Source organism: Catharus ustulatus, chromosome 13, assembly GCF_009819885.2.
Source record: "Catharus ustulatus isolate bCatUst1 chromosome 13, bCatUst1.pri.v2, whole genome shotgun sequence".
Lineage (NCBI taxonomy): Eukaryota > Metazoa > Chordata > Aves > Passeriformes > Turdidae > Catharus > Catharus ustulatus.
The window spans coordinates 10,708,132-10,728,514 of record NC_046233.1 but is presented as its reverse complement, the minus strand read 5'-3'; the positions used below and the strand labels follow the sequence as shown (position 1 = coordinate 10,728,514).

Sequence of the window (20,383 nt, the reverse complement as noted above, 5' to 3'; positions counted from 1 at the left end):
TCATCAGTTCACTGCCTTTCTGTATCCCACATTGCCTGAATTCATGCTGCCTCATTAATAGACTTCATAATCTGAATTTCAACTTGTAGCTGTTTATTGCACTCCTGCATGTGAGTTCTATGTGTCCCTACAGGCAGTCCAGAGTTATCAGCTCCCAGGGAGACATTAAACATGGCTATACTGGTAAGGTTATATCCTCTGGGCAATAAGGCTACTAGGACAAAAACAAGATTCCTTTTGAGCCTGGGATGTAAAGGTGAACATGCTGGCAGGTACCTCAGTACTGAATAATACAAATGTGAGGAATTTGTGACAAAAGTTTCTTCAACATCTTGTCTGTGGTGTATTTTCAACTCAGAATTAAGATGAGGCTATGGAACAGCTCTACACTCCTTGGTACAAGAAAAGCCAGTGTACTTTCTGGTTGTTCCTCTTGACAAAGCAAGAACCACCAGTGGTTTTGGGCTAAGGAGATTAGAGTGGTTTCACACAATAGCAATACCCCAGCTTTGGACCTAGTCCACTGTGATTATTAATAAGGTAATGCATAACATATGTCATAGCAAAGCCTGTCAAATCTGCCTGACAACTGCTCCTATCTCAATCATACGAATTGGCAATGTGGGCAGGTTTTTTCCATAATGTAAAGCAGTCCCTATCAACTGCAGATTGCACTTCACAGAAGGCTCAGTTTCAAGCAGATGCCAGATTCTCACTGATCATCTGGAGACAAACACAGTGCGTGAACAGAGTAAAGAATTCATTTGTGATTCATAATAAACACTTCCCTTTTCTTAGCAGCAGAGGCAATGCAGAGCTGCAGAGTGCTCACCTGTGGGTGCCATGGGCTCTAGCAGGGTAGGGTTTCACAGTCCCGAGGATTCTGTCCTGTCCTGAGACTGCAGCTCATCACATCCCCTCTGCAGCAGCACAGCAGGTTTATGTGTGTGACACCCTTTCCATTCCAAGAGGTAATGGATGCAGTGCCAGGAGATGGAGTGACATTCCAGAGCAAGTCCAGGGGGAAGGGACTGCTGCCACTGTGTTCATGTCAGAATAAAGCCTGTGTGCTGTGCAAGGGCCATGCTTAGCATGAGACAGGACAGCTAAGAATTACATTTGTACACACATTAATTTATATATTATCAGGAATAAGTGACTGTTGTGTTGTTGGGGGATTTTTTTTCCCATTTAATTTTCAGGGAGAAAATTCCCATTCCTTTCCCATCTTGAACAGTTTCTTATTGCAAACATTGTTCCAAATATGTTTGTGAAATGACTGTTCCTGGTGGACCTGTCACAAACACAAACAGATTTGCCCCATTAGTAAGTTAGAGAGGAAAAACAACTCTAATAGAACAGACATTTGCAAGGCTTTTATCATTTGGCCAGAGAGCAAAACAGGATATCAAGGAAGCAACTTCAAATATATCTGCAAGAGCAGCATTGCACTTGGAGTACCACTAATGCTGCACGGCTTGCTCCAAGATGTTCTCATCCACCACCTTGTGAGGGAGAGTCACCCTCAGTTTGCCATTTTCCTTCATTGCTTGGCAGATGGTTTCATAAGCAAAGGCATTTCCCGACCAGCAGCGCCTGGCGACCTGTCAGGCACAGAGTGAAGGGTGTAAAAATCAGACATTTCTCTTGCCACACCCACCTTGCACCATATTTGTGCAAACACTGGCACCCAACTCGTGACAATAAATCTTTCAACCCTCTGCCAGTTTCCCTTCTGATTTTGCAAGCTCTTCTTGTAATAATTCATTTTTACGAGCATGGTACTTTTCCATGCATAACATTGGACAGATAAACAGTGGTAGAGCCAGGTACCTTATAAACTTACAAAATTCCCTCACCAAAAGTAATTGTGCACTCTATCCCAGCTCTGTAAAACTAGCTTTAGATAACAGAATCATTTAAGCAGTCACTGCTTTTGTAGTGGGATAAATATTTTAAGAGGAAAATGTAAGGCATTTTTAACTATGAAATCAAAGAGCCAAATTCTCTGCCAGCATGTAAGGATGAAATTCTACTGACAGCTAGAGAAATTATAAACCCCTTTTCCATCAGCAAAACTCTGTGTTTTGGTCTGTGTACAAATAAGATTCCCTAGATTAAAAAAAAATAAAGTATACATATATAAGTTTTGCTTACTCCATTGGAAACATCCCAGCTGAGCATCATCTTAGCTCGTTCTTCAGCTTCCTTGGACCCATCCAAAACCAGGCCAAATCCCCCATTGATCACTTCACCCCTAAAAGAAAATATAAGAGAATGAAATAAAAAGAAAATGCAAGAGAATGAAATAAAAACAATTCAAACCAATACCATGAAATTTACAGGAGTTAATTTGGTTGTACTGCAAGAAGAAGGATGAGAATACAGAAATTATTCTGAATAAGAGATGACAGTGATGTTTACAAAAAAAGAAAAAGAGTGTTTAGCAAGCAAAGGCCTGATTTCCTGACCTGCACCAACCCAGTCCACCTTTCTTGTAATGCCCAACTACCAGGCAGGATCTGCTCCAAGCAGGGATACCAAAAATTAGGCTTGCTCTGTATGTCCTGAGTCCTGCACTGTGTACTGGCTCTAAAAACAGGTGGAGAGAGGTAAATGGGTCTGATGGGCCAGAGATTTACCTGTCTCAGGGTGTTTTTAAAGGTTAATCTCCTCATGTTTGCTACACTACAGCTGCCATGTGGCCAGGACCAGGAGGGTGACACTGTACTCACAGCAGCAGGCAGATGGATCTATTTATATTCTCTTGGGACAAATGACAGAGCATAAGCATTTTATTAAAAAAGTGTTAACCACCACTTAATGCACATCTGCCTCAGTCATTTCCAAAACAGTCATTCATTTTGTATGAGATACAGAGATGTTTAAAGACATCAGTGCCAACTTTTCAGGAAGCAGACTTATTGGCAGAAGAAGAACAGAAATATGTTAAAATGAACAGATTATTCTTGGGAGAAATAACAGTCTGGTTTTAAAGGACAGGGAAAACACGTAGAGCAAAACATCTTGTCTGACTTCAGAATCTGGCCTGCTCGAGTTCCCATTTCATGGCATATGGTGAATAGTGGTGGATGCAGCTGGGGGATTAATCTTGATGTAAATTTGTGAGAGTTCTGGCATTGGAGCTCAGCATCAGCAATACCTGAGGGACATACCATACAACAATACATGGTATGAGAGACTAATGGGAATCCCTGGAGGCAGGATTTTGTCCTCTGAGCTTTATAGTTGATACAAGTTTGCAAAATTTACATAGAACAACATCAGACATGTCCATTAATCAGATAGGAGCTGAGAGTCTTCCAGTCCAGGAAGGAATTTTCTTAATGTGCATTTTCTAGCAGTAACTTGAGCTTCTGAGGAAACAGGGAATTGAGGCTAAAGTAGAGCCTCACAGACCTGAGATCTACCTCCTGAAACTAGAACTCATGTTTTCTCAGTTTCAATGGAATGTGGTTATTCATGTGATGTTAATTGCCTTCCTGCTACTTACATACACTAAGTGTTGAGTTGGACCCTCTGACAGAGCTCAGCAAGGAACTCAGGGCTCCAGATCTCATCATCATCACACTACTATTCTCTGAATTCCACTTTTCCATTATTAGATATGCCTCTATTACAAATGCATTTTATGTTGAAAGGCACAGTTTTCTCAAAAGTGACAGTTCTCACAGCAGAACATCACTGAATGAATTAGGTTTTTTAACAGGAAAATTTGAAACAAAGTCATATTTTCAATTGAGATGTTTGAATATTGTAAGATCTGACTCTTCAAAATAAAATTATTCTTTTTGATTGACACTGTCAACTCTTTTCAGCCTGGAATTTAATTCCCAGTATGTTTCTATTGTGTGAAGTCTTTCACTAGTTCTGTTCTCAGTCTCATCTGGGGATGAATACAAATAACCAAACATCTGTATTTCTTGCAAATTCTACTTTTTGAATAGCTCGTGTTGTTACTGTCCTCTCCAAAAGAGGAGACCAGGCTGACAACAAATGTAATTGTGCCAGGCCAGTTACTCCACCATGCTCTGCTGCTCCTGTGTACAGAGACCAAAGAATAGAGCACTACTCTTCACTGTCAGAATTCAAAGCCACAGAAACCCAGACCTCTGGACAGTGTTATATAGATATTCCATATAGGAAGGTGATATTCCTTCAGTAGCAAGAATTCCCCTGTCCACAGTATCCCAAAGAGCAACCTTTGAAGCTCAGGCATGAACAAGGAGCATCTGATCTACTTGTACTTGGTAAATTTGAAGCCTTTCTATTGATTTCCATGGAGTTACTCCGGTGCAAATCAGAATCACTCACCAGGATCTGTTCTCTCGTCTAAAAATCACTCCTACATTAAATGCCAATGTTTGTTATGATGGATTTTCTAGAAAAACTTCTCTCTGCCTTCATTAGCATTGGGTCACATTTTCAGGTAATTAAAGAAACATGTGGCATTTTGACCTAAGCTACCTCCTATAATTTCCAGATGTCTCCTTCTAAGATGATCAAAGAAAACAAGGCCTCTCTCACAATCAAGATGTCACACACAGATCAATTCTTAAATTGCTTCTGCCTTTTTGTTACTACAGGTTATCCAGGCTCTGTGCTAATATACATTCTCCTGCAAACAAACAGGCAGCAAAAAATTAATAACAATCATTTACTGTAATTACAGTCAAGACTATGTTAATCTTAAGTCTCTCCCAGTGTACATGTGATGCAGATTCCAGCTAAATAAATATTAATCCTGCTTTTCCTGTTTGTCTCACAAGGCTGTAACAGAAAATAAAGCATGCAAAAGGTACTTGTGCAGTCCCAATGGGAAGACTCAGCAGATCTGCCAGCAGTTCCAGGGAAGCCCAGCCTGTGCAGGGAGCACTGGCAGCTAAACACAGTGCAATTACACATTTCTGAACTCCCAGGGCAGAATCTTGTCAACTGGATTTCTCTCTAATCACGTGTATTTTTGTTTATAAATATATATTAACTTCCACTTTCACATTTCCAAGTCAGCTGATGACAAAAAGAGCGTATCAAACATGTGGAGATTTCTTTATGGCAAAGTCAGGTGGATTTTTAGTGCTTCAGAACAAAAAAGCAAAACAGGGTCAAAAGCTTAAAAGGCATCTATCTCTTCCAGGCAAAGAAAACAATTTTTTATGGCTAGGGGTTGTTTTTCTTCTTTAGCTACCTTTAAATTGTTCCTCTCTCTCAGAAGGCAAAGGGCCAGCAGAACCACCTGCCTGCCTGGCTTTGGGGCTCTCCAGGCCAGGACACTCAATGACAGGACATGGTCACCAGAGCTGAGCCTCACCATGGGGCTGGATGCAGAGACACCTCAAGTTCAGGTCCTGCATTCTGCACTGAGGCAGAGTTATTTAATCACAGAGGGCCATGACTGCTCCAAGAACAAGGGGAGCAGAGACTGTTCTGCAATGACAAGCCCCAAGCAGCTGAAGGAAATGACAAAAAGGAGAACCAAGCCCTGTTTTTCCAGAGATGTTTTGATTTCAGTGAATAGCTACACATTAATTTTCTGATATATTACATAGATAAGAGCCTGAATCTGCTCTGCCTTCTGGCAAAGCTCCTTTTAATCATGCAACTCCACTTACAAAACAACTAAAAAGTATAATTGAAATTGCAGTGTGGTCAGGGCCAGTTTTCCAGAACTAAGGGCAGTCTCACCATTCAACCAAGCTGTCTTTGAGGGCTAAAAGTGTCCAGGAAGGACTGGCCTTAGAGACACCAGAAAGGAATAGGATCATTTGTATCCTTTGAATTAAACATCTTCAATGCACAGAACATTCATGGCATAAGCAATTCTTTTAGCAATTCTAATAATTATAATTATCATAATATCCCAAATATTTTTTACAACATGTTGTGAAAAGCGCTTGTATTTTATAAGCAGATATTTTAAAAGGTTAAACTCAGGTAAGGAAATTAAGACAGAACTTGTCTGCTGCTACCTGTGAAGCCTCAGACTGAGATGACCAGAGTAGGGAGACATTCTGCTATGTGTTTTCCATTCAGAATTATGGAAATTGTCAGTGGAAATTATGGAAACCAGCAAAGGCAAATCTTTACTCCATGTGCTTAAGTTCTCAAAGTTCTCCCATTGTTCAGTTTTGCTCTCTTGCACCCTTCTATGCAGTAGTTATGTCACAGAAATCAAAGGAATTAAGAGTACAGCAAGGGAGTTCTTCAGCTGACCTGAAGAAATATTTTCTAGATTCAGCTCATCCAGATGAATAACAATTATCATTAAATGTCTGTAAGGATAACATCTGCTAAAGTTCTTTGGCTTGCTGTTTTTGGCATATTCCAGCACTGTTTGAAACAGGGAATTATGAGGGTTCACCACAGTATTTAACAGGGGGTTGTGCCTCTTTTGATTGCTGATACCAAACGAAGACATGACTGTAGATGGAAGAGGCTTTGCTGGAATAGCCTGGAAAGTACAAACCAGGACCAAAGACTGCAGTGTGGCCAGGCTTTCCTTCTCCCTGCACCTCTGCCAATCCAGGAACCCCTTCAGTGGCATACTGAGGACATTGATTCTTATCTCCATGCAGAGTATTTATTTCATTCTGCTCTTCAGTTTAGGCATGTCATGTGAAGGGGGTGTTTAAATCACTCCTGACTTGGCTGTGGTCTTTAATGCTACTGGGCACGAGCAGGGAGAAAAAGACTGGGGGGATTGCTGGCACCTGAGCTGGTTTGTCTCAATAACCCCTCACTGCACTTCAGCACAGGAGCATTTATATTGGGCTCCTAAGGTCACGGGTTTAAATACAGCTTAAGGGGAGACCTGAGCATAATCCATCCACTGACACTGGCTGTGCATGTGTGAAGACAATGCTGGAAGCAGGATCTGTTCAAAAAGACCACAGCAGACTGTCCTTGTTCATCATATTAAGTTCTTCAAACTATGCTGTGGGCAGTGTTCAAAACACCTTTTCTGGACATATGAGCATTAATTAGAAAAAGAGTCATACAGCACCAGACTTTGCTTTGTGATTTGTCCTTTCAGTCCTTGACTCCAAACCTTCCCACCATCACAACACTGTTCCTCTGGTACTACACGTTTTCAGCAGTTCCTGTCTCTCCTCCCCACACATACACAGCAGTAGGAGCAGATTCAGAGCTTTAGGAACACAGATTCTTACCAGCCAACTCCACCCCCGTTGTGCAGCGCGACCCAGGTGGCTCCTCTGAACGCATCTCCCACGAAGTTCTGCACTGCCATGTCTGGAGGAGAGCAGAGCTGTAACTCATGGGCCATGACCAATTTTGTGTTGTGCTGCTCCCTCCTTCCAGCAGCACCTTCCCTGGGCTGTGGGAGGGCAGGGCTGGAGGCAGGTTTTACTCACAGCTTCTCTCACAGATACACACTGAGCATCTCAGTCCTGGGAGGAGCAGACAAGAGAGATTCGTCTCCCACTCTCTGCCCTGACTTTGGAGGAAACAAATGCCAGTTTTGCACTGGTTTATGGAGATGCTGGTGATTCCTGCTCCAACACAAGCAGCTGAAGGACCTACCACCCTTCAGCTCTGAGATACTTCTTCAGGGTGGAGAGAAATACAATGCACTCCTGTGGGGTACCTCAGTCGTGGAAGAACATGGACATATCCATTTGTATGGATTCAAATGGGCAGGACACCTGGAACACTACACTCCTTGCAGGTCTCAGAAGTTTGAAATACTTTCAGATCAGAGTGCAGAGTTACTTCAGCCCTGTGCAGAAAGCCAGCCTAAAGCTAAGGAGTTGTATTTTGGGGACAAAGTTGGGATGAAAATTATATCCACTCCAGTCCTCTGAACTCTGTTCAGTTCTCTGGGAATTTTACCCTGAACAGGAGCTGCTGAAACCACTAAGGTGGTTTGTCTATGAAAACCCCCAAAAACCATAATTTAGCAAACAAATATAATTTGATTTACGCATGATTTCCACTGAATTATTCACTATAATTTTGTATACTCACTGCAATTTGTGCTAAAGCATATACCCAGAGAGGTGGAAAGAGCTACACACAGAGGATAAGAGTAAAATTTACTGAAAACATCCAGATTTAATTCAGGAAAGATTCAATATATAATTTGCCATATTTTAAATAGGAAAAAGAAGAGAAAAGCAACATTATCTCCAGCAGCCACATCTGCAGATGCACAGTTATATGCCTGATGGAAAAATGAGTTTACTTAAGTGCTAATCTATGTTAAACCCTTTCACAAGCTCCATTATGGCATCTTTTATCTGACATTATGTCACTTTAATAACGCAATTACCATAATTACAGTGCTGTCGAGATTGGATGGGAGAGATCTAAATCACCATATTCTCTAATGTACAGATTTTCTCCTCAGCCACTGGCCTGATGAGAGTGCAGGTTGGACAAGGAGTGAACTAACAATGCAATAACTTGCTGCTCCTTGGCTTTGATAAAGGTCACTGGCTGCAAATACACTGTGTATTTGTCTGTGCTGAAATACACTTTGCAGAGCAGCAATGACCCATCAGGCTCAGGTACTTCAAAACAAAATGAGACAAACATTCTGAGAATGTCCTGTGTGTTAAAGTGGAGTAAATTTCACCTGAACCAGCTCCAAAGTTATGTTAAAACAACAGGGTAGAAGGGAGAGAGGAAAACCTAAGATGTTATTTTATTGCCTCCAGAGGCTCAGCTGGTAAAACAGATTTGGACCTGGTTTTAGAGACCAGTGATATCTAAAGCCTGTTGGCCACTGATAAGCCCTTGAAGAAGGCAAATGGATCACATAAATCACAAAATGCAAAGAAAAGCACAAAGCATGATGGGGTTCAGCAAGCCTTGTTTCTATTGCTCTCTTCTTAGGGCATTGCCTGATGATTACTTATGTTGCTAAGATGGAGACACTCATTTGAATTTCTGTTCTCTGTGCAGCTGCACCATTCTCTCTCAGCTTGTCAGAAACAAATATAATTCAAGGAATCTATTTGGCCTATTACAACTAGCCAACATGCTCAAAAAGTGTTGAAGTGGGACTGATGGACACAGTTAAAAGCCTCATTTCACCAGGAAATCAAGTTAACAGGGAACTCTTCTCCTTAAAATTGAGCCATAATTTGGTTCTATTAGGAGTTCCCATAATGGAAGTAATTCAATATACTCAGCTTCCTCTATCATAATTTCTCCTTCTACAGCAGCAGGTCCTCCAATCTCACACCTCTTTGTGATTGTCACTTCATGACATACAGGAACACCACTGGGCTAAAGCTATTACCCTAATTTCCACTTCACAGATGGAAAATTGAGGAAGACTTAGGCTTAAAAAGTGCTTAGTGCTTCACTCATTTTTTCAGGCCTCTAACCTGATATTTCTTGGGTGTATTTATCTAAAAGATGGTTTCACAAACTGAAAAGCAGAGTCTGGTTAGCTCAGGTTAGGTGTGCAGAATTAAAGGCTGCTCTTGTAGAGCAAATGTATTATTTGCCCACAGGTAATCAGCAAGGCCTGATTTTTATTCTTATGTCTCTACCATCAATGTTCCCTTATGACCAGAAAAGTTCCTTCCAGAAACTCCAGACTGTTTTCTCAAGTCCTTGGGCAATGGAATGAAAACAGCTGTGAACCTCTTTGCTTTAGGCAAAATATTATTATAGACCTGATTTTTATCCTGTGGATTCCAAGGAAACATGGCTGTAATCAGACCACCTGTTTGAAAAAGTGAGATTCAAAATCAAAATCAAACAGAAGATACAGTCCTCTGAGACTGCTCTCCTTTTGCATTCAGACACATCTGGTGCATGTTCATGGAATTTCCAGCAGTGTTCAGGACCTCTCCTATGTGACCACCTCCACATTCATGTCTGTACCACTGTTAAATCCCACAAAGCTTCTCAGGAAATCTGATTAATTGGGATTAAAGGGTGTTTTTAAAACAAAAACATGTAAAAAATGTTGCATTAAAAAGCTGTTTTAAAGCCATTTCCTTGCTGGCCCAGGCAGACAAGCCTCAGCTGTTCACTGACCTGCACAAAAGGCTGATCCATCGTAAATGTTTGACGTTTCCCTGAAAGGGCTGTCAGTCCCACTCACATCGTGGTGATCTCTGCTGAGGACCACTGGAGCCTGGAAAAAGCCAAGGACAGGACAGTGGAGTCTTTCACAGTTTGTTTATTTGCTACTGAGGATCATTCTCTGCTCAATTCACTTCTGTCTTAATATTGGGGGCCCTAAGGAGTTACAGTCCCTGCTTTGTGCTCTCAGCAAATCACAGAATGATATGTTGTGCTTGTAGGTGCCCAAACAGAAAATTAGGCAGTCTCATCATGAAACAAAATTTCAGAGAGCTTCTAAACCCACCTCTCTCCTGTGACAGAGCACAATACTGGTGGCAGGCAGAGAGGGCTGAGCTCTGACACAGCCTGGCCCCATGTAAGACAGGCACTTCTGTTCTCACTGCTTGGAGCTTTCTCCTTCCCCACCTGCCCCCCTAGTCTCAGACGTGAAACACAATTACCAGAGCATATCAAGACAAAAGAGACAAACCTTAATCTTTCCTTCAGAAATGGCTCTATTAATAGCCACAGCTATGGACACACGTCCCTTCTGATCAGAATATAAGATTCTGGCTTGAGAGCCAACGACCTGGAAAAGAGAAATGACAGAGGGATAAGGTTCTCTGCAGCAGGTTTATCTTCAGGTCCCAGATGAATGGAGTCATAGGAGTGACCCTTTCCTTCCATAGAAGAAAGGGCAGATTATTTCTTCACCAACATCCAGCTTTCAGGAAAAAAAAAATTAAAATCCCTCTTTGAACTTAGTTTTATCTCCACTCACACAATCCATGAGATGTATTTCTGTATTCAGCTGCTACTGTCCAGTAAATTCCACTTTTAAACTCAACCTGATTGCTAGGCTGTAATCTCCCCATCAACAAATCCCTCACCAACAGCTGAGAAGCAGAGGTTTGGAACTGGTGATGGTGGGCTGGAGGAGAAATGTGGCAAAGAACATCTGTGCTGCACAGCTCTGCTGTGCTTCCAGATTGGGAGAGCACATAGGAGCTCTACAGCATCACTTGTTGGCTTCACAGTGAGAGCCTGCCCAAATGATCCACTGGTGTCCTGCTTCCCACAGTGCAGAAGGGGAGCAGCTCTTCAGCCCTATCAGCTGTTTGGGAAAGGCTCTGGGAACTTGTGAGTTCCCAAGCACGTGTGAGGAGCTTGGTCCACAGCAATGCCAAGAGGGATATTTTGAATAGCACTGTGAAAGCAAGGAGGTTCTAACTGAGGTGGGGGTTGAATCACAGCTGTGTTTCACTCCAGATACAGGAGTAGATTTTGCTGGATTATTTTAACATTTCCAGGTGAGGAGGTGAAGGGAAAGAGCTGTTTCAGCTCAACCTAAAATCTTGCTGTGGAGAGAAGGGTTTCAATTGTCAGCCCCAATACCTACAGACCACATTTCCATTGCTGTTCGTTTCTGCTTTTCACCCCAGCACTGAAGAGCTGTGTTCAGGACAAGGAGCAGCCACATGTGCTGCAGGAGGCTGTGCACTCACCAAGCTGTGCCTGCCGGCTTCCCGAATCCAGCGGATGTTGTCATGGTACTGCTGCTTCACAGATGTGCTCACTTGCAAGAGAAAACCAGAAAAAATACAGTTTGAGAATCAATGCAATATGTTCTAAATTTACTTTCATTCATCTGGCAGCACTAGGGAGTCACATTCTGCTCTCAGATACAAGCACGCATATAGGAAATGCTGTATAAAGTCCTTTGTGCAGCATCATGTATTTAGAGAAAGGTACAAGATGCCACTCAGGGGACAGCTGGAATGGTAACTCCCATTTGGATCTTCAGCAAACTGAATTAAACCTTAAAACATGGTTTACATGTACTGTCCATTTCTGATCACCCCTTCTAATGCCAATCTATTCCTAATTTTTGCTAAATTAGTACAGTAATTTCACGATTATAAGCCACACCATTTTGACTAAAATTTTGGTCCGAACCCAAAGTGCGGCTTATAATCAGGTGTGGCTTATATATGGACAAAGAATGAAAAGTTGTTGTTTTAGTTGGGAGAACAGGTGTCTGCTGAGAAAGGCAGGAGCTTCTCTTTGAAATGGAGAATGTAAATCCCCTCCCTCCAAATTATAATAATTTTGAAATCAAGCAGCTCTCAGGTAAAAATATGGGAATTAGGAATAACAGTTCTTTTCTAGGGAAATTAAAATAGAAATACAGTACTACAAAGAAACAAACTCCAAACCCTGACACAGTCAGAGTACAACCTGACACCCTGTCAGGCAGGGTGTTGGCAGCAGTTCCATTCCATGGTGGCTGCATCCTCCTGCAGTGACAGATGTGGCTCAGTTGGAACAGTGCTCCTGTACAAGGTGCAGTTTCCCTCCGGAGCTCCAGTGGTGATGTGGAGAAATCTGGTTTTCCTCTGGAGTCCAGTGGAGAAAGGGGCTCCCTTAGTGTCCCAAAACCTCTGTTTTATCTTGGTAAGAAATGTTGGGCTCTTCCCCCTGGCTGGAGCAACTCCCAATGGGATGCAGTAATTTTATCAGTCCCACAGTGGGACTCAATGGCCATGAGCAGAAAATGACTGGCTGGAGGAAGGATGGGTTGTGAAAAGATAAAGAACACTGCCCTGCCTGGTTTCAATGGATGGCCCATTTGCAGAATATCTGCCGTTGAGATAAGGATCACTGCCCCCACCCTCAACAGATGGTGATAGAACAGATACCTTTTATCACACTCTGTATTGTAATGTGCGGCTTATAATGAGGTGCGGTTTATGTATGGACAAAGAATGAAAAGTTGCTGGCACCCGGAAGTGCGGCTTATACTCAGTGCGGCTTATAATCATGAAATTACTGTAGTTTTCATCAAACTCCATTACATTTGGTACTGCAATCCAGCCTTGTAGTGAATAACTCCTTTGAGGCAGCCAGAACAAATTCTCAAAAGCAGCTCACAACACACATTTGAGGATAAGGTACACCAATGGACACCATATCTGGGATACAGGTTGACAGCACAGCAGTTATTCTGTATAACATGGTCCTTGGATGTTTTCATACCAAGATAAAACTGAGGTCATTTATCCAACAAAGATTTGTTGCTTCCCATTTCTATGGAGCAAAAACTGCACAGGAAAATCTATTATGCAGTAGTTACCTTATGTATGAATCCACCCTAGACATTGTCTAAATGTATGTTACCTAAGAAAACAATTACATAGAATAGGTTATCATTCTCCAGCTTCTCTTTTCATTTATATCTGTCTCATTCCATCTCAATCAGCAAAACTAAACAGGAATAGGAATAAAGATATTTCAAGTGAAAGACAGTGAAATATGGCACATATCAGTCAGATACATGGCGACCTCAGCACAATCTGCAGCCTCCAAAGGCACAGCACCATCAGTAGTGAGTTAGTCACAAAAAGGATGGGGGTAAGCAATGGGACCAAAATGTTATTTTACTGTCCTCATTTAGGGGTTTTACAGCATGGATGGGGTTACAGTGGCTGAAGAAGTTACTGCCTGTAAGCTCTTTCTCTAAGCTAAGCTATGTCACATTACCTTGCCCTGAGTCACACCCAGCTACCAGGGCTCAGCTGGCCTGTGACAGGCTGAGCCACAGTGACCTGCTCATGCATTGGAGCTCCAGGTCAATCATCTCTGCAGATGCCAGGACACAATATTCTCTGTTACTTTCCAGCTCTTATCCCTTTTCATGGGATTATAACATATAACATAAAATTATAACATACAGATAACTTATGTTTCAAAGTCGAGCTGGAGAAACTGCACACTGCTAACCTGAAATGGTCCCTGAGAAAAGTGTTTGCACCACTGCTTCTGCACTAGGCAGTGTGACAGCAGTGATGCAGGGTAAAACTAGAAAAAGGGAAGGGGGAAATGTCAGAAGCTCACATTGGACCTGTGTTGAACACATTGCTTAAGGGAAATGAAAAATATGCTCATTTCTGCAGAGGCAGGCTTTCCATACCAAGAGCTTTAATGATCCTAAAAAGACCTGTCAGTGCTTGAGGGGTTGGCTTCAAGTGATAGCTTCTAAACTCTGCAGTGAGGATTAACATGTCAGCACTTCACTTTGCAGGGAGTGGAAGATGAAACAGCTGCTGGTGCTGTCCTAATAGGATTGTGCTGCCAGTCAGAAGCTTTAAGGAAGCAGACTCTTGAAGGTAATGGGTAGTGTTCACTGAGGGTACAATAGATATGTAATGGAAGTTTATTGGAATGTCTCTAAAAAAGCCAACAAAACAAAACCAAAAAAACAGGGAATGGGTTTCTTTCTATCACTTTTATAACCTATATCAGAGAATACTTGCTATATTTTATATTTCATATAAAATAGGCTTACAGAGAAGACCTTACAGAAGAAAAGCTCTACAGAACATATCCAGAAGAGAAGCCAGATGAGAATACTGGCTACAAGGACCTGTCTCAACACATCTGTCACTTCCAGCCAGCTCCAAAAACAGTTGGATTTCATCAGTTATCCCTGGGGAAGTGAGGAATACTCCCCTCTGTTTAGTCTTATTTCCTGCAATTGAAAAAATCTCACCATTTTTTTCTAGAAGGACTTTAACTTTAGAGTAACTCCATGTATCTCATTTGCCAAACTGCAGCCTCCACCTTCCCATCCCAACAGGAGTGTGTTTTGAAGTCAGGCAAGCAACTGTTTTGCTTCTGGTATTTTACAGCCTCCTGTACACACCTAGGGTTTAGAATCTACTGAAAAGCATTGTGTACCCAGAGAAATCGTGCCAAGGAGCACAGAGACTGGCTCCCTTAGAGAGATTTACATTGTTATGCATCAGCCCAGCCTTCAAACTACCATAGGGGTCCTAAATCCAAGTTACACCCCAATCATCAGTGCTGCATCTCTCATGCAAAGGCCCTCTGTCAATCCATTAATAAATGACAAAAAAGATCTCAGAATTGTAATCACAAAAAAATGACACTGGATGGAGCACCACACCCAGGAAACCTGGATTTCCTGCCACTGATCTCCTTGCTAACCTCTTGAAAGCCTCCCTAGATTTTCATGCCTCATTTGCCTGTGAGACAGGGGCAAAGCAATTTGACTCCTTAAATTACTCTTGGAGACCTGATGGTGAAAGATACTGCTTGCCTTAAAGTTTCAAGATGACAAAGTTTAAAAACACCTGTAACAAATAAAAAGAAAGGCTCTTAGGGAAAATTGCTTTGGGATCAACATCCATGTTGTTGTTATGTTTTGCCTACAGGCTACACTCCCTACCAGGAGTTGAGACCACAGCAAGACTTTGTGCCTCCATGGAACCTGGGGAGCCTGCTCTCCATGTTTTCAGCCAGGAGCTAACACACATTTCAGCTCTGGGTTCCTTTTCTCTCCAAAGCCCCCCAGGGAGGGGCAGGGGATGCTGCCTTACCTCCCTGCCGTATGGAGTCCTCCAGCACTGACATGGCAATGCTGTCAGTGGTAGCAAGGTCCTGTGGGTCACCTGAGGTACAAACCCAGCGGAATGGCCCAAATCCCAGGGAAAAAATGTCCCTGGGAAGAGAACATGTTTCATTAAGAGATAGTTGAAATTCTTTCCTTATTTATCCTGGCTGCTAGCAGTGCTTTTCTTTCATTAGCTGGAGACGGAAGAATTTGAAACATTTTCAGTGCACTAATCTAAACAGGAGCATCAAGGACCATTAATTGAGAAATTAAACAGTGCTGTTTCATGCAGCCATCCACTGGTATATAAAAGTATAGTCAGGCCACAATATTCATAGTCATGTTGGACAGTTCAATCAAGTGCATCATCAGATGAATTGCAGTTTTTCTTCTGTTTCATCAAATGCACTCTCCCTGTTGCCTGGTCTTTGTGTCCTTAACCCAGGCTAACCCTGAGTGCATCTACACTGTCAGACAAGTGCAGGTTCTGACCGAGGGCCCAAGTCCAGACTCATTTGCTGCCCACATTGCTTCTGTACAATAGTGGGACACGCTTCACTTGAGGGCTGGAAGAAAAGATCTGATCAGGCTGGGACCTTGCTGTATGTTCAGGCTCTTATTCACATGCCATAGGCCAGCTAGGCATGAGTCAGAGGAAAAATGAGTTATAAATCCAGTCCCTCAGCAGATCTCCTGAGCTCAGCTGTTCCTACAAGCAGCATGTGCAGCAAGTGGCACAGCTGGTGACAGGGGCAGGAGAGTGTCCTGTTTCCATCACACTTTTAACTTCAGGGCAGATACAAGGCTTGGATGATTTGGAATTGACCTCTACTGCTCTGAAGAGAAAAGCTTTCAGCTTTTAGCATCTAGAAGTGAAGTTGCCTTCAGTCACAGTTTGAGGCTGTGACCTGGCTCTTCTCCAGCAGAACTGCTTAAGGAAAATTCATGCAAAGACAAAATGCAGCTATTCATGTAAAGAAGTGAAGAGTGTTGATTTGACAATGACTAGCCTACACTAACTCTGGCATAACACTTGTGAGAGGAATTTTCCTACTGCTGTTGCCTCCTTTAGACCATTTATCATTGCAGATCAGTGTCAATCTGCACTGATCTCTGTGGTATTCTCCCTCTGAACCGGAGTCACAAGGTACTTGACAGAATATTCCCAACTCAGCCCAACATACCCCATGATGTGCTGAACATAGGAGGGATATCGAAATTCTGTTTTATTTGCTCCTTTTTTTGCAACATCAGCACCTATAAAAGAATTTTAATGGTCAGTCACTTGATGGAGGAAAACTACAAAATGGAAAATCAGACTGCACACAAGTTCCTATGGAGGTTGTACCTCAGCTGGGGAGGGTCAGGGGTCTCAAAGAACAAGAGAGAAAGGAGTCTAGAGTTAGAATTACAGTGGCCATCCCTATCCTGCTTAACATGCACGGCTGGGAAGATGCATGCAGGATTGTCCTTGTTTCCACCTACAACTCCAGGATCTACTCACCAGCTCTCTGAGCTTCCAAGAGAAAAGCATTGCCATAATCCCAGAAAAACATCCCCTTATCAGCTAGTTTGTTAATAGCTGCCACATGCCTCTTCAGGCTGAAATAAAGAAGGAAACAAATGTTCTTGAGGTCGATGAAATATAAAAAAGGATAATATCAATAACTAAGGGCACAGGAGTAGAAGGAGACAGAGGGAATAGAAAGACCCCAGATAAATTCAGACATAAACCCACAAGACATCAGTTGAGATGCTTTCAGTCTCTATAGCACCTATTATCCCCAAATCTTGAAGCGATTTACAGTTATTGGGGAAACTTCGCTAAATAGCAAAGAGATGTCACATCTTTCAGCCAAGCAACCGCAGCCAGCTCTGGAGATGGAAGCTGATGACACAAAACAGCTTGCACAAAACTGCAGAACAGTTTACAGTAATTTCACAATTATAAGCTGCACCTGATTATAAGCCGCAGCTCCGGGTGTCGGCAACGTTTAAATCTTTGTCCGTATATAAACCGCACCGGATTGTAAGCCACACTTCCGTTCGCAGTGAGGATCCGCGTGCAACTTTCACAAAGTTGCCAAATAGTAACAGAATCCCGGGGTCACGGGGTTTACTGGCTCGGCTCAGGGCCGGGCAGGCTGCTGCGGGTTTGCACTTCCAGAATGGCAAATTTCTGAACTTTATTCATATATTGGCTGCTCCGGAGTATAAGCTGCACTTCCAAATTTGGGCCAAAATTTTAGTCAAAATGGTGCAGCTTATAATTGTTAAATTACTGTAAGTTGTATACAAAGCAAGCAGAGAAAAAACTGAAAAACAGAACATCACTGTTCTGGCCTCTACCTTGGCCCAAACTGCCCAATTTACCCTTTCTTTCCAGTAGTGGATCATACCCCAGGAGTGCATCACTTGAAGAGCAACTAAACCCAAAGGTAGGAAGATGTGTTGTGAAAATTGTCAAAACCTTTACCTCTCTTGTACCAGCGTGCGGAACTTCCCTGGGTTGGAGGAGAGGAGCAGCTTGCCCTCCTCAAAGCCGAGCTGTACTGGGTAGTACCCCCCATTGAATGGGTTGTGGCAGGAAGTTTGGTCTGAGCCCAGGTCAACCAGCAGCTCTCCTGTTGTCTCCAGCTCATACACCAGCCTCTCCCTGGGGGGAACAGCAAATGGAACACAAGGGTGAGGATCCCCCTTCTGACAGCACTTTTTAATGATCATCTAGAGTAATGTACTCAGCACTGCATTTAATGTCTCTTCCAAGTTTGGGAACTAATTCCACATTGACCAAAAAGCCAGAGCATTCATGTACTCATCCATTTGTACCACTTACCACAGATCGACCACATTCCCGTGGTAACCCAAACTGAGGGCAATTTTATTCTTTCTTGCTTCTCTAGAAAATAATAAAAAAGAATGGTTGAAGAAAATGCACCCTGTTCTATCTTGAAATGTACAAATCACACACAGAATCAAACCCAGAGAAAAAAAACCACAAAAACACCAAGCACCTGTATGTTGTTTTCAACACTTATCTGGGAAACAGATCTTTCAACATTTACATAATTGTTAATTGTGGATTCCATGAAGTTTGAGTGATGCTGCAAGTCTAACATTAGTAGTAATTGCTCCATGCATATTCATGAAACTAACTGAAGGCATGTTTAACATATACAAATGATGTGAAACATTAGCAGGCTCTAATAAGGACTGCTGCAGCTTGGGAAGTGGCATGCGAGTTCCAAAGCAGAACAAGAAGAGGGGTCCCTCAACCCCTCCTACATGCAGGCTGCAATGGCACAGTGCAGAAAGATGTGGAGGGAGGGTTAGGAAGCAGGGATAAATCACTGAGTTGTGTTACAGGCCATACCTGAGGCGAGCAATGCAATGGTCCAGGTTGTTGGAGATTTCCATCAGCCATCCCTGCTTGTGGCGTTTCAGAAGTGCTGCTTCATCCACCTAAGAGAAATAGCACAGATCTTCAGACTCCTGTTTCCCCATGCAGTCATTTTTACCCTTCGTTTTTCAATTACCCTGCAGGACAAAGTAATGAAAAGTAAAGGTAATAGCCCTACTATTACGTTGAATTATACATATATATAGCAAAGGTACAGATAACATATCTATAACTATTGTTCAAATGCTTATTTTTCACCTCTGATATTTTAAATCTTTCTGTTCTCTTTTACCCTAGGCTCAAACCAGGAAATAGACTTTTTTGATACATCACCAAAATATTTTGTTAATCAAAGTTTATCATTATAATTGTATAAGAGGTAGTGTATTTCTGCAAATTTTAAGTGTTCCTTTTGTTTCTTTTCATGATTATGTTAAAAGGCAAAAATGTTTCAAATTTATTTTTCAAATCTGGCTATTTTTTGTGAACATAATATTTTTAGTAATTAAGAAAATATTTTCGTTTATCAGCCCAGAGAGACATTTATACCAGGCTGCCCAAGATGAAGCTATGGTTTGCTGAATAAAATTAACCCTCACTTTTGTTCTTGGACTGCTAGTTGAAAACCTCAACCAAATATGGAAAGAAAAAAGGAAAGCATTTTCCTGTCCCAGCTGCCTAATGCCACTGAAAAACAGCACAGAGAAAAAAGAAACTATTTAATGAAACTACTGTTTAATTCCCTCTTGCTTGAACTTTGAAGCCCCAAACAAGCTAAATCCAAAATCTATGCTTTCTTCTGGGCTCAGCTTCTGCGTGCCAGTGTGCACATGCCTAAGAGACAGGTGGATAAAAATAAAAATGGATGGACAAATGATGGAGGCTTTGGCACAGATTCCATATTAATGGTCCAATGTACAAGCTTGCACATCATTAATACATTTATAATGAGCTATCAGTGGCAGAAGGCAAGTGGCAAAATTAATTTTAACCAATGTTCTGTGGCAGCAACAGATTTAAACCCCCCACAGTTGTGCATGAGAAAACACATAATCTGAGTATCTTCTAGTATTTCATTAAAGCATTTTTTACTTCTCTATAATCTTTCCCCATCATTTTAATTCTTTCTCATTAAGAATGTATTTATATGTAAATTAAATAAGTTTTGTATTCAGGAGTTGCTTGAACACCAGGAAACCTTTTCTTTCCTAATTATTCTTAGCATGGAACACCATCCATCATTTTGCACATCACTAATGAAGACTATCCTTCCCAAACCCCAGATTATGATAATAACAGTGTCACTGCCAATGGAATTATTCAATAAAATCAGGTGCCGTGGGGAACAGCTTCTTCTCAGATATTTTAATCAGCACAGGAGGAAAAATATGAAGTGGTCTGTATGAATTACAGGAATTGGGTTCATTTAAATCCCCACATGACAGATCAGATCTATTTAAATGTTACCACATTCTACATATTTTACTTTAGCTTCCTTTGACATT

General features: G+C 41.9%; 1 protein-coding gene across 1 annotated transcript in view; it reads right to left on the bottom strand.

Moving 5' to 3' along the window:
* Positions 1-1,356: 1,356 nt before the first annotated feature.
* UROC1 (urocanate hydratase 1) overlaps positions 1,357-20,383 on the bottom strand; it is a 36,757-nt gene continuing 17,730 nt past the window's right edge. Inside the window, exons 9-20 of the mRNA XM_033071716.1 lie at positions 18,852-18,940; positions 18,315-18,377; positions 17,955-18,134; positions 16,983-17,080; positions 16,663-16,735; positions 15,465-15,586; positions 11,571-11,641; positions 10,556-10,654; positions 10,036-10,135; positions 7,191-7,272; positions 2,158-2,257; positions 1,357-1,604 (exon numbers count right to left, since the gene is read on the bottom strand). Coding sequence (XP_032927607.1) covers positions 1,464-1,604; positions 2,158-2,257; positions 7,191-7,272; positions 10,036-10,135; positions 10,556-10,654; positions 11,571-11,641; positions 15,465-15,586; positions 16,663-16,735; positions 16,983-17,080; positions 17,955-18,134; positions 18,315-18,377; positions 18,852-18,940 — 1,218 coding nt within the window. The 3' untranslated portion in view covers positions 1,357-1,463. The remainder of the gene's footprint in view (positions 1,605-2,157; positions 2,258-7,190; positions 7,273-10,035; positions 10,136-10,555; positions 10,655-11,570; positions 11,642-15,464; positions 15,587-16,662; positions 16,736-16,982; positions 17,081-17,954; positions 18,135-18,314; positions 18,378-18,851; positions 18,941-20,383) is intronic.